This window comes from Penicillium cinerascens (genome assembly GCF_028974065.1).
Source record: "Penicillium cinerascens strain IBT 15544 chromosome Unknown contig_24_segment0_segment0, whole genome shotgun sequence".
Taxonomy (NCBI): Eukaryota; Fungi; Ascomycota; class Eurotiomycetes; order Eurotiales; family Aspergillaceae; genus Penicillium; species Penicillium cinerascens.
In genome coordinates, this window is record NW_026695290.1 from 1,766,566 (window position 1) to 1,779,725 (window position 13,160).

Sequence of the window (13,160 nt, forward strand, 5' to 3'; positions counted from 1 at the left end):
AATTACATTACAGATATCTTGGAAAATTACCTCCATGAACCTTTCAAAGTTGGAAGGCGTGTGGAACGGGTTTAGTCAGTCAGAGCTGGCTGATTTTATATATATCAACTTCCACTTGGGCAGCCTTGAATATCATAGCAACACGGAAGGAAGGTTGCAAACTTAGCTGCCCAGACCAAAATCCCAGCTGAAGAATTACTCACCATTATTGAAGGAAATGATACGGAGTTCAAAGTGCGTATTGACTGAGTAGCCACCATAATGGGTTCGTGCTTGCTCTGCAGTCTCATGACTGATCCACCCTTCGTGCTGCCACAAGCTGGACAATTGCTTGCAGTTCCAACTGAGCTGAACCCCCAACCGTCCAGAGAACCTGTCTAGGGCGTCGATTTTTGCTGGACTCGAGTCATGATTTCCCAGAGCGACGAAAACAGGCACCGAGAGATAGTCCTTGAACATGCCGAAGACAATTGTCTCTGTTACTCTAAGTAGTCCCGGGACATTTGCAACTCAGGGTCGCGCGAAGCAATATCCCCAGTATAAATGGACTGTGCTAGGGAGCCCCCACAAGCACCCTTGCTGGTACCGGTCAAAGACCAACAGCCTGCAAGGCTGCTAGGGCCAGATCGTACGGGGCATCGCATTTGAAGTACGCATAAAGCGAAGCGAGATGAAGAGCCTTGCTACTACTTGAATGGTTATCGAAGTTGTCAGAACGACAACACAAGCCAGACGTGCAATCCGCTTCCGAACCGATTGATGTGAAGCACCTTCACGCGCTTCTCAGTCGCCTCGGGGATTTCAACATGCTCTGGCTTGGGCCTAGGAAACAGCCTGGAGGTATCCGAAGGACGAGTCAGGGGTCCAGGACAAAATTCAGGCCCGAGTGTATGGCAGATATAGTCACCATCCTCGGCAAGAGCGAGCACCTGCGCCCAGGTGGCACCGAAATCTTGTGTCAAGAAGTTTTCCTCGCAGGTCTCATTGGTGTAGAAGCCAAAGGTCTTGCACAAGTTGACCATGGCATCTGGCACCAGGAGAGGAGTGAACAATGCAGTAGGCTTGGCTGCAACCAGGGCCTTTTTGTATTTCGCACAAGGGCCGCCTTTGTCAGTTGACTTGATGATCTCGGTCACATTGGCGACAGCGGCATTGATCAATGCTTACTTCCCGATCCATATCAGAATTGCTTTGGGCAAGGGGAAGTAAAACCAAGTGGAATCCAGAAATTATATTAGAGGTTGTTTCCAGGTATCTGACAATCTACTCTGAGATAGAGTACGATAAGATTTAAGTTGACCGATTATACCTGGATCCTCCACATTTATATAGACCAAGCCGCCGCTAGAAGAGAGTAAGGAACTGACATTGAAGCTCATACATAATGCGAGATGTATTAGGTGTGATTTTGAGTCCCTGGGTAAACACTGGCGGTGTCTCAGAGTAGCTCGGATCCCCAACACACAAATAGAGTAAAGATAAACCGAACCAACGTCCCAAGATCTGGGAATAAGCCTTGAGGATCAGCGCTACTCGATTGTCTCGGGTATATCCCAGCATCTACCGTCACCTTACGTCTGTACAGGAACGTAAAATTCCCGGGCTTCCGGGGTTACATGATTTATGTGCAACTGTTCACCGCAAGTACGGAGGCTGTGGTATCAAGGCCATTTGACAATCAGCCATTAAATATAGACCGTCTATCAACGCTAAACATAAACTAGCCTGATCTGGGACGTGGGCGAACAACATTGAAGTTCAACTCAAAGTCATGATATCACCGACCACTCCGGACTTACTCCACCACATATCTCCAGGTGGATCAACGATGAAAGCAGGATTTATGATGCAGCGCGAAATCCTGGACAGCGTTCGCGCTTATGTTGCATGGCGTCTTCGAATGGGCCCACAATCGACCTCGGCACCCTGAGAAAACATAACTCTGGAAGGCGCTCTGATAAAAAAAGAGACTGCACTCTACCTCGCTACGTGTCCGAATTGCAAGATCAATTGAGAATATCCCGAAGGATTCTGTTGAGTCTATATTTAACGACTTTTCTACCCCGACGAAAACCCCGATATCCAACACCAAGCCAGTCCAGTGCACATAATGCCCGTCCGTCCATCTTTGAAAGGTTCAACCTTTGACGCAGACCTGCGAGATCGACATCTGATCTATGACTATGACGCGCAAGACGAACAGGGCACCCCCCAGAAGTGGCGGTATGAGATGTGGTTCCAAAACGAAGATCGCATCAACTACGCCATTCATGGCGGGCCAATGGCTGGCCGAATCAACTTCCAGGCGGTGGAGTACCAATGCATCCGAGCCGGGGAGTTGTGGCAGTGTAACTGGCTGGAAGAGACGGGAACGATGTGCTCTCTCGTGTACGACATCCCGCAGCGACGGATCACTACCATGCTTGGTTTCTCTAAGGGACATTGGGAGAAGGCCAAGGATGCGCATGGCGATAAGCGGAACCCGGAAGATTTTGAGCGGTGGCGCGGACTTGCGAAGATCGGGATTCAGACAGATCGTGTCATTCTGAGTGAGCAGGCCAACATTTTGGAGGATTTCCGTGGACCGGGAAATTTGAAGCCTGCCGAGAATAGCTGGCCGACTTTGTGAGATTGTCTTCGACGGTGGCGGCAGTGCCGGTTCTCGTATAGGTGTTGATAAACACCATTTGGTAGTGTTGCCCGATCCATGATGGAATTCTGAGTATGGATGCTCCTTGGTCCATTTGCCCATGTATATAGCCCGTGATAGGCTACGATAGAAGGCGACAATGAATGTATCAATGACCTGTTGTCTGTTATGAGGTGCCTGGAATTATCACGAAAGATATCGATCAATGCCAGGTAGAGGCTACCCCAGCGACATAGGGGCCGGACGATTGTGCCATTTGACTCCATCGCGTGTCTTCCGGACGAGGGACGTGTTTCAACGAGTGTATCCGGTGTGGCGGTATTAGGTAGAGAGGTAAGAAATCAATGGACGGTTCGATGACCATCACTAGGAGAGGTTTCAATCGTGACCCTTTGATGATCCACTCGGCGGACTCTGTGGAGCCTGGAGACACACAAGCTCAACCTGGATTTCATCGGGGGAGATTGGTGGCGGACTGTCGTACGTCGGGCCACGAGTGATTATCCCAACGGCGACTTGGGAAGCTTGTTGGTGAGCTGTCATGTCATCGAGGTACCATACCTGCCAAGGGTGACTGCCAGAACCTGAGGGCATCACGGTGACATTCTGGTCGGTTCCTTCTTTGGCAAAGTCTAGATAAGAAGTGGTTAGTATGTTGTCGGCGTGACACTAAGCCTCGAATGAACAAAAACAAACCTTGAACTGGAATCGTGGCGACATCAAGCACAAACGGCCCGCAATGAGGAAGGTCAGGCGGACTCAACAACATGTGTTCTAGAGTCTTCTGAAGAGGTCGATCGTAGTAAAAGCCCGACGAAGCGAGGTGAAACATGGAGTGCTGCACGGCAGACTTGAGCTCGTTCGAGCACTCAAAGCCCCAGATACCATCACATCCATTGTGGGTTCCCGACGGCGTGGCAGTCATATTGCCGACACGGAGCGCAACCTCCGAAGTCTTGTTATGTTCGATGGCGTCCTTGTTGACGTGACGATCCTCATACCGAAGCCAGAACCCAGTTTTTGTCATGGGACCCTCGCCCTTTCCTGAAGAACTCGCGTCGAAGCCGTAGTAGAGGTAGATAGGGTCGGTGAAGAGAGGCTGGAAGTTGAAGCTCACGGCGGTTTGAGCGAGAGGGTCGATGCAGCCGTTATTCCAGAAAGAGCAGAACTGAGCCGAGCTGCACTGCAGCAGGGCCAGAACCAGGAGCAATACCCAGGGCCGGGCGACCGGGCTCAGCCCCGAACTAGAAGCCATGGTTGAATGAGAAGAGTGAGCTGTTATGTCCACAAAAGCGACCGCCGAGGGCCCTCGAACGCGCGTGGAAGAGAGAAGCTGGCGGGCAAGGTCACGATTCTCATGCTCATCGTCCGATAGCTGGGGAAATTCGAAGGTAGGATCAGAGGGGCAGGAGAGGATGATAATATCCAGTGGCCGAACCCGATCCTAAGGACCCATTAACACATCAACGGGCGGCACAACGGCGAGTCAGACCAAGGAAATCCAGCCGCCGAGCCCACTCTGTGATCGGGTAGAAGACAAAAGGGTCTTGGCTAATGGTGGTCGAGTGGAAGAAGGACTTGTTCCAGTAGGCAAAACGGGGCTTCCGGGAAGCAAAACCAGGGAAGGAGAAGCAAGACCCAAAAAGGAAGAGAAGGGGGGCCACAGCGCAAGATGGAAATAGATTAGTAGTGCATTCCCATCCGTTCTCGCACACTGCGTGAGATGCCGGTGAAACACAGGGAGCGCGGCTGCTTCGGGGGTACTTCGCTAAGGTGGAACTCGTCCCTGCAGCAATCTACTGTAGCATTCACGGAGGTCACCCGCAGGCCGTCCCAGCATTGTTTCGCGGACGCTGGAATCTTTCTCCTCGTCATGGCTGCTAACGCACTAAATCCAAGGCCCCGCATAGCGAGCAACAAAACGGGAAAATCCAGGCGCGAATCACAGCCTGGGTTGCAGAGTTGGCCAGGGCACGGCCACTTAGCGCTCGCCATTGTCCACATTCTCGGTCAATGAGGGACTTTGGGGTCTGGCGCGCGTGGGTCCCGACCTCGCTAGCGCGCCCGTTCGGTCATGGAAGGACCCTTGTTGGCTCCCCCCTTCCTGTGTGGCGTTGGAACCCTGATTTGTATATCACTATCTCTGGGGTCTCTTGATACGGTGGGTTGGACATGAGTTGCTGATTGCAGATAATTTGCGTTGAAATGATAGGACGGGGGAACAACATTTGCGCTATGGCGGACGGAAGGTTTCCATCTTTCGGAGCCCCGATAATAGAGCGGACCCCTTGTCGCCTCGGACTAGCGCAATACTGGACCCTAGCACCGGAGAACCCCATTTTTGTTACCTCTTTCGTGCACGGAGTCTGTGGGAAATGTCCGGGTTACATGGGACACCGGTGGCTTTGCGTGGGTGCGGTGTATGTACGGAGATGTCGCTGCATATGCAGGAGCCCCGAAAAACACTCTGGTCCATACCACTACGGTATCAGATCTGAGACGCTGATCATCCTATCACCAGGGATCCGACGGGCTTGTAAATCCTCTGACGTCATATCCAGGCCTGAATCCCCCAGGTTGAATCGGAGCATTCCGACAGGGAGTCCTTGTGAGATGCACTCAGTGTCATAAGATTGGTCTTGGGGGTGTCACATATGCCCTTCTCATTGGTGTCTTTCGGAAATGGGTTCTCGGTGGAGAAGTGAGATGGATCTATTAGGATCTATTAGGCACTTCACCGAGGCCAATGGGTATCGTCGGCAATTTGAGGTCTTCTCGGCGCCTTGGCTGCTTGGCGCCATTAGGACATCGGGATCCCGTGTTCGCCGATGCAAATTGTTGGGAGATGAGGCATGGGTTATAGGGCTGCCAAGAATACGAAAAAGGCGAAGTTTTGGTTCTGAAGGAACTAATCTTCAGAGCCGCTGATACTTTCGTGATGATCATGGTACAAAAAGAGTCATCATTTCTCATCAATCATGTCTTATAGCGGTTGAAAAAGCGACCGGCCTTCAACTATCAAGCATACTAATCCGGTTCTTCAGCACGGCCTGTGACCTGTGGATGGAGTCGATCAGTGTGCGCAGCCGCTCTCTCACGCGTGTCACGTTGTCTTCTGCAGCAGCGTTGACGAGCTGCAGCATTTCAATCTCAGCGATATCGCCATCGGTCAGTCGTGCATGTCGTTGGGTCCGTTGCAAGTGTTCTTCAGCCCTCAGGATTTTCGTGACTGCTTTGACAAGCGGCAAAAGGAACGGCATGTTGATGGTGATCCAGGCCGCATGCTCTGGGGCCATGCCCCGTCGTTGCCAGATAATATCCATGGCAATGGCACGTCGTGAGAATGTCTGCATGGCCTCTGGAGGCACAGGTACTTGGTTGTTGTACCAATCCAATTCAGGTAGCTTGATGATGCCCATCTTCCACGCCTCATACTGAGTTGTCTCTGGGCTCGTCATTCGTTCCCTGCCAAACTCCTCTGCAGTCTGCTTTTGCTTTGGTGTAGATACATGACCGGGGCCCACTGACAAGTTGCCACCACTGGATATCACGCTGGCCAGAATTTGTACCTTCCGAGCGGTTGTTTCAAGATCGTCACCGTCTTTCGGTATTGGCAAGAAAAACGGGAACCCGTCGCGAGTAAGCAAGGCAAGTTCATCGGGGAGACTCTTGGGATCCTGGCTCTCTGGCACTTGCGAGTTCTGCAGAGCATTCACCGCGAGTTCCATGCTGTTGGTACTGTAATTTTGTGTGGTCAATAGATGAGATGGTACAAGTATATGGTGGTAAGTAGTGCTTTGTTTGTTTCGACGATATGGCCAACGGTATCGAATGCTTGGTTAGCGAGAGATGAAAGTCATGTCTTGATACCAACAGTGAGACAAGTCGCAGACAAAGCGGCCATGACGCGAGACTGCCAAACAGAGAGACCGTCGCTTCACTTCCAAGCTTCCATGCCCACACCTTTTAGATGAGGGCTCGTTCTTTCCAAGTATGGCAGAGATGCACGAGACCAAAATCAGGTGACCAAAATACTTCGAATGGAAACCTGGGGATATGCATTCAACTTGGAAGGTGTTCGTGTGAGCAATAAATTTCGATCGGATAGATTGATAGTTTGGTTATGATACAGAATGCTCGTAATTTGAGCGTCACTTCGTTCCAGCCTTCCACCGCAGCTTCATAATATACAAGCTAGTAAGCAAATGCCTCGATACAGAACACGATTGGCCAATGCACAGTAAACCAGAATCCAACACAGCAGAAAAAGAGATGTCATAGGAGAGTTTCCGTCAAAGATGCCCATAGAACTCCAGAACTCCACGCTTGAAAACAAAAATGCAGGGGAGAGGTGTCAATACCCAGGAAACGACAAAAATGAGCGAATGTCGTAGCCGGGACTTAGTTATCGTCGTCCTCGATAGCCCGATCCTTGAGCCCACTTCCATTTAACAACACACGCTTCCAGGTCCCATCAGGCCCGAACGCCAACTCGCGGTCTTTGCGCATGCCTTCCAGGACGCCCACGATGCCACCCTTACGCAGGCGCTCCAGAACCACGTTCATTCCTTCCTTGCTCTTCAGCACCGCATCGCGGGTCCGACTCACTCCGATCAACTCGATAGTTCGCTGGATGCCGGCGGTGGACAGTGAGGAGAAGAATCCCTTCTTGGGGGCCTCCTCTTCCGCATCGGCATGGCCTGGAGTAGCATCCGTCTTTTTCCGCCCAAGCAGCTTTCCCTGACCGAGTCGAGACTTGAATGTCACGGTGGTCCGGACAGTAGTCTGCTCGCTGTTCTTATCGATGGACAACCCATCGAGAGCGCGGGCTTCCTCTTCAGCATGGTGGCGCTGGTAATGCTGCTTTTCAACCACGCTCAGAATACCAGTCCACTCCATGTTGCGCGATTCAGTCTTCATCCAGCCCTCATTTGGGTCGACCACGGTGGTCTCCAAGATATAGCTCTGGCCGGAGTTATCGGAGCCACCCATTCCCTTGGGCAGCAATTTGAGGATACCAGACGGGATCTTTGATTTCTTCAAGTGCAGCCGGGTGGTGTGAAGGCGCTGCGTGTCGGGGTCGACACGGCGTTCGATCACGTCGGTAGTGAGGACATGGCGAGAGTAGGGGTTTGGGTAGCGGAGGAAGTAGGCGAGAGAGACAGCAGGGAAGGAGTAGTCGTAGGTGAATTTATTCTCGAAGAACTTCATGGTGGATGGATGGTAAAGACATCAGGGGGGATGGATGTTGGGAGTCGTGCGATCCTGGGGGACTTTTTGCCTTTGAAGGCGGCCGGAGCTCCGAGCCAGTGGAACGGATCAACTGTTGTTCCGGGGCATCACATGCCCGGGCGCCTATCAACGGCGGGGAATAGTTAAATGGTGAGTAATGGTGATGTATCCTGTTGCTGAGGGGAAATCGTATTATTCTTGTTTTGTTGTTTACCTTTGAACTCTACATGGCCGTACCCCTTACGTTGTAAACACACCAAGATACTTTACATTATCTGACCAGTCGGCCCGACAGATCATGGATCTACTACTCCAGAGGTAACAATGTGGTTCAAGAACAGCATTAGACCATAGTAATGGCTAGTTCGGTCCTATGCAAGGTGCTGCACTATCATATGATTGTGGAATGGTCAAAGTTCTGGTGTGTTGTCTTTCCGAGTGGCGGCTGATATCCACCCAAGTCACATTAGTCGGCATGTCTTGGTGGAGTTGTCGGGGAAAGGGAAATAGCCATCGAAGATGATCAAAACATGGATGCCATCTGCTTATTATTTTGTGGAGAAGAACGATATTATCTAGTCTATTACCACGGCTCTAATTTGCTATTCTTTTGATGGCCATGGTGTGATTCGGCCAAAATGGCACCAGAGACCTAGACCCTGCAAACTCGAAGTCTCCGTAGTTTTGTCGGATTATGAGACCGCTGATTTCCAATCTGCACAATAAACTCACGCCCTGACGGATCTTTTCACGCTATACATGGGAGGACTAGCGCTTGCAGAGTAACTATAACCCCTCCCTGGGGAGGGCCTCCTGATCTACATGGGTCGTGTCCAGCGCGCCCCGTGTTTCCAATGTCGCTGCCGGAAGGTATACTATCCGCTAACCCCGCCTTGACTTGTGCTAACTGGCTACAAGGTCGGCTGTGATCGTCGTTCAGACACATGTGGAAATTGTGAGCGTTTAGACTTCAACTGTTCCTTCCAGAAGACCACTGTCGGGCCTACGGCCCAGCGGACACGCCACGATGGAATTGTTGGCCGCACCAAACGGCGTCGAGGGGCACAGGCATGTATAGATTTCCACCACCAGAAGGCACGGTGCTAAGGGGAGCTTCCTGAATGTGCAAATTGTCACCGACGGGGTCGTGTATGTCGGTATCCAACGACGAAACAGACCGGCGTGCTGCAAGTCTCAACCCAGGACGAGCAGCAGACGAAAGGAGTAGTAGAACATGACAAGGATCAACGGTATGTCAATTTGATGCTACTCTATGACAATGACAGTTTTGACCAATACAGACTGGATTCACTTATCCATCGCGAGGAGCTTCTACAGAGGATCGACGAATTCTTCAATCATCTCTACCCACTTCCTCGTGCGATTTTCCACGAACCGTCAGTCCACCAGCAAGCAATACGCAAATGGCACAATCGACCAAAATCTAGCACTTTCGATTTCGGCCATATCAAAAATGAGCCTTTCACGGGACCATCTGCCATCCGATGCAAGTTCTCTCTGCATTGCTGAGGTCGAAACGGAAATTCGGAGCCAATTAGAAAAGCCGTCAATCATCCAGCTTCAATCACTTCCTCTAGTGATCCACTGTCACATCCAGATCGGTAGATTCTCTCGTGCATACATGCTCGCTGGACTCGCTGCCCGAGCAGCTACTGGTTTACGATTGAATTACGAGAGTCCCGAGCTCAGTTTCATTGCCCAAGAAACACGCAGGCGCGTCCTTTGGGCCCTCAGCTCCATTGACGGTTCTTTTTCTGTCGGATTGCCCGAATATGAGACAATCTCTGACTCGATAATTTATCAACGTCTCCCGAGTTCAGAAAAGGCATACCGGGACGGAAATCCCTCGGCCCAAATATCAGGCCAGCAGCATTTAATAGAAGCCGACTCAACTGAAGTATATAGCTTACTAGCGATGTGTATTCAACTCTCCAAAATCGCCAAAGATATCATGCGGCTCACGCGACTGCTTGCGCTATCTGAACAGCCATTGGCTCAAGTAAGTGGCCTGGTTCAAGACATTCAGAACGATCTATGGTGAGTACAAGCGGATGTTGAACTCGCTTTCCAATACAAGATCGCAGCCACTGGCAGTATAACCGAAATGAAGAACTCCAGATGGTTTCCACGTTACCTCCAGGTTTAGATATCCTGGCAACAAGCCCACTGTGACCTGTATCGGATGTTTCTTCCCAAATACCCCGAGGCCGCACCAAATGTAGTTTTGAATACTGTCGAGCCCAGCTTGAAAGCTCATGCTGTAAAGCCATGCCAGGAGCATGTTCAGAACATCAACCAGATCCTACAGGGACTACTGGATCTCACCAGTCATCCACTCCTACCATCTTACATTGCCGTGTGCGCCTATCATGCAACGAGGCGAACATTGTTCCTCCTGTCATCGCCTGAGCTAGGTCTGCACATGAACATGGAGAGTGCAATTGAAAGTGCCGATGTGGCTTTGACCGTACTGTGCCGGTTTTTTGGACGCTCAGCGGCCGTGGAGAAAATCATTCTGGATATGCAGCATTTTGTGTCTCTGTCGCGTGACGAACCGGGCGCGATCTTCAGGGAGCTGTGTTGCCCCTCACCCCCACTTGATCATGGACGCCATGGAAACAGTTATCTTGCTGTTTACAGCTTAGTGCGGCAGGCTAACTTTGTGGATGCTGGGTATGATTGAGCAAGCAGGTGACGATTTCACGTCAGATAGTAAAGTCAACGCTGTGCATGAAACTAGCCCGATGTGAATAAAGCTACGTTTTAAAAGTCTACAGGGACTATGAAAATTGTAGACAGAGAGATTTGAAGCCGTTAATGGAACAGAGGGTATATATTTGAAAGGAGAAGCTATCCCAAATGTAATGCCAGATTGAGATCCAAAATGGCTAGTGAAGACAAAAGAGATGAATAGAAAACCGAGCGTATCAACAGGACTTTTTTTTTTTCACAGAGTGTAGTGTATGACAATCTCGTCCTGACCGCAACAGCATGGGTATTAAATTATACAACAATCTATAATGACTTCGCCAACATAAGTCAAGACATGTGCGTCATGCAACATCAAGCACATTCAAGATCCACCTACTGGCTCAGAGGCTTCTGCTGGTCGGCAGCGGAGGCAGGGAGAGTCATGGGCTCCTCAGTGTGGGTCTCCTTCTCGACACCACGGAAGTCAGGGGTGGTACGCTCGAAGTAGGTGTGCATGGAGCCAGAAAGAATGTGCTCATCAACATCGTCCATGTCGTAGACGTTCTTCTCATCAGCGCGGGCAGCTATGGCAGCCTCCCACTCGGCGCGATACTCGTGGACCTTGTCCTGGTAGTCAAGGGCAGCATCGTAGTATTTGCCCTTGCCGGTCCAGCGCTCCCAGACAGACAAATGCTTGCGGTGGACAGCAGGGCCGTGGTACTCGTTCTCGCGGCCCTCACGGATGAACTTCCAGCGACGCTCCTGCTCGCGCAGGTCGAGACCGGTGGTATCGGGGAGGAAGAGCCAAGTGACCAGAGTACCGGCAAGACCAAACCAGGGCACAATGTAGAACTGCTGCTGGATGTTGGTGTACGAGCCGATGATGGCGATGGCCAGAGCACCGACCTTACCGGAGGCGGCAGCAATACCGTGAGCAGTGCCACGAATGGGGGTGGGGAAGCATTCGGCGGCGACAAGGAAGGTAATGCAGTTGGGACCGAACTGGTTGAAGAAGGAGGAGAGGAAGTACATCGCCTGGAAAGAGTGAATGTGGGCGGGCTCCTCGTAGTACTTGAGATTGAAGGCGGGAATGACGAAGAGAATGAAGCACATCATGAAACCGACGATCTGCATCCACTTGCGGCCGTAGAGCTTGTTGTCGACGAACCAAGCGGCGGAGTAGTAACCGGCAAGCTCAACACCGATGTTGGCCAAGTTCCAGAGCCATTTGGTGTTGATATCCGTGGATGCAGGGCTGATGACGGAGATGAACTTGCTCTGGAAGAGCTTGTTACCGTAGAAGAAGACATCGTTGGCGAACCAACCACCGGCGGTGGCGATCAGACGAGGGGAGAAGTGCTTGAAAGTCAGACGAAGAGACTCCTTGTCGTATCCAGTGACGGAGGCCTTCTTCTTCTGGGCATCCAGTTGCTTACTGGCAGCCCTCATGTGGTAGGCACGGTAGTAGATGAGCCAAGCGGTACCAGTAGCAGGGATAGCGAAAGAGACACGGAAAGTCCACTGGGTGGCAAGGGCAGAAATCGGGGGCTCGCCAGAGCCGTGGTGGAAGATGAGAAGCAGCAAGATCAGGATGACCTGGTTGGCAAACTGGCCCCAACCCTGCATCAGGAAAGCACCGACGACGGTGCGACCACGGTGCATACGGTCGTTGGCCGTGCTAATCTTGCCGGAGCTGTAGCCCTTCTCCATACCAATGGTAGCGGTCATGGGGTATTCACCACCGACACCAATGGAGTAGAAGAACAGAGACCACGCGTAGCAGATAACCCAACCGTTCTGGGTAACACCCCAAGAGGCAGTGAGCATGAGAAGACCGATGAACATGATAGTGGCATCCTGAATCAGACCCCAGCGACGACCGATCCTAGAAACTCTTGCTTAGTATTTGTCCGTGGCGGTAGTGATCCAAAGGGCAGACTCACCAGTCACCCAGAACACCAACGAGAACCTGACCGACGATGATACCGGCAACCTCCAGGTAGTTGACGGCGGCAATCCAGTTGGCATCACAGATTTCTTTCTTGTCCCAGCACTCCTTGAACGAGTCCTTGAACAGCGAGCCGATGTTACCGATGGAGAATAGGACATAACTAGAGAAGCCGAGGGTTAAATCGATTCCATTTCAGCATTCAACGTTCACGAAATTGACTTACCCTTCGAGACCAAGACCGGCACCGGGCAGGACGGAGTTGCGGAAGTAGTGACCGATAGGGGACAAGGGATCAGCCTTGAACATGTCCCACAGCCAGGCAAACTCGCGACGAGCTTCCGCGCCATCCTGGGCCACGACGAAGCTGATACGCTGGCCGACGGGGAGATCGGCCCAGTAGGTACCGTTCTCGGTGTAAGAATCAACGGGACGGATGACCTCGTCGAAAGCGAGCTTCTCGTGGATCTCCATCTCATCGACGGAGTTGATAGCCTGCTTAGGAACCTCCATGGCGACGTTCAAGTGTGGAAGAATTGATAAAGCTTCGACCACTTGAGGGAGCCGGAGTCAGGGAATCTGACTTGGACTGGTTTGGGAAGGGAGTTACAGAGCAAA

General features: G+C 51.5%; 6 protein-coding genes across 6 annotated transcripts; 1 reads left to right on the forward strand and 5 right to left on the reverse strand.

Moving 5' to 3' along the window:
- Positions 1–479: 479 nt before the first annotated feature.
- On the reverse strand, positions 480–1,383 carry N7498_003765 (Ser/Thr protein phosphatase family protein; the record flags this gene model as incomplete). Its single annotated transcript, XM_058450827.1, has 4 exons — positions 480–579; positions 633–686; positions 754–1,162; positions 1,368–1,383. The coding sequence occupies 4 exons, from the start codon at positions 1,381–1,383 to the stop codon at positions 480–482; spliced, it is 579 nt and encodes a 192-aa protein (XP_058310289.1).
- A 727-nt stretch (positions 1,384–2,110) lies between these two features.
- N7498_003766 (uncharacterized protein) lies at positions 2,111–2,629 on the forward strand (the record flags this gene model as incomplete). Its single annotated transcript, XM_058450828.1, has 1 exon — positions 2,111–2,629. The coding sequence occupies one exon, from the start codon at positions 2,111–2,113 to the stop codon at positions 2,627–2,629; it is 519 nt and encodes a 172-aa protein (XP_058310290.1).
- A 339-nt stretch (positions 2,630–2,968) lies between these two features.
- On the reverse strand, positions 2,969–3,950 carry N7498_003767 (uncharacterized protein). Its single transcript, XM_058450829.1, has 2 exons — positions 3,347–3,950; positions 2,969–3,282 (listed from the first exon to the last, which is right to left on the reverse strand). Exons 1-2 carry the CDS (start codon positions 3,903–3,905, stop codon positions 3,029–3,031), a joined length of 813 nt encoding a protein of 270 aa, XP_058310291.1. The 5' UTR covers positions 3,906–3,950; the 3' UTR covers positions 2,969–3,028.
- A 1,711-nt stretch (positions 3,951–5,661) lies between these two features.
- Positions 5,662–6,378, reverse strand: N7498_003768 (uncharacterized protein; the record flags this gene model as incomplete). Its single annotated transcript, XM_058450830.1, has 1 exon — positions 5,662–6,378. One exon carries the CDS (start codon positions 6,376–6,378, stop codon positions 5,662–5,664), a length of 717 nt encoding a protein of 238 aa, XP_058310292.1.
- Positions 6,379–7,051: 673 nt separating this feature from the next.
- N7498_003769 (MSF1 domain protein) lies at positions 7,052–7,861 on the reverse strand (the record flags this gene model as incomplete). The annotated part of the gene is made up of 1 exon (XM_058450831.1): positions 7,052–7,861. The coding sequence occupies one exon, from the start codon at positions 7,859–7,861 to the stop codon at positions 7,052–7,054; it is 810 nt and encodes a 269-aa protein (XP_058310293.1).
- A 3,126-nt stretch (positions 7,862–10,987) lies between these two features.
- On the reverse strand, positions 10,988–13,055 carry N7498_003770 (uncharacterized protein; the record flags this gene model as incomplete). The annotated part of the gene is made up of 3 exons (XM_058450832.1): positions 10,988–12,479; positions 12,538–12,705; positions 12,769–13,055. The coding sequence occupies 3 exons, from the start codon at positions 13,053–13,055 to the stop codon at positions 10,988–10,990; spliced, it is 1,947 nt and encodes a 648-aa protein (XP_058310294.1).
- Between the last annotated feature and the right edge of the window lie 105 nt (positions 13,056–13,160).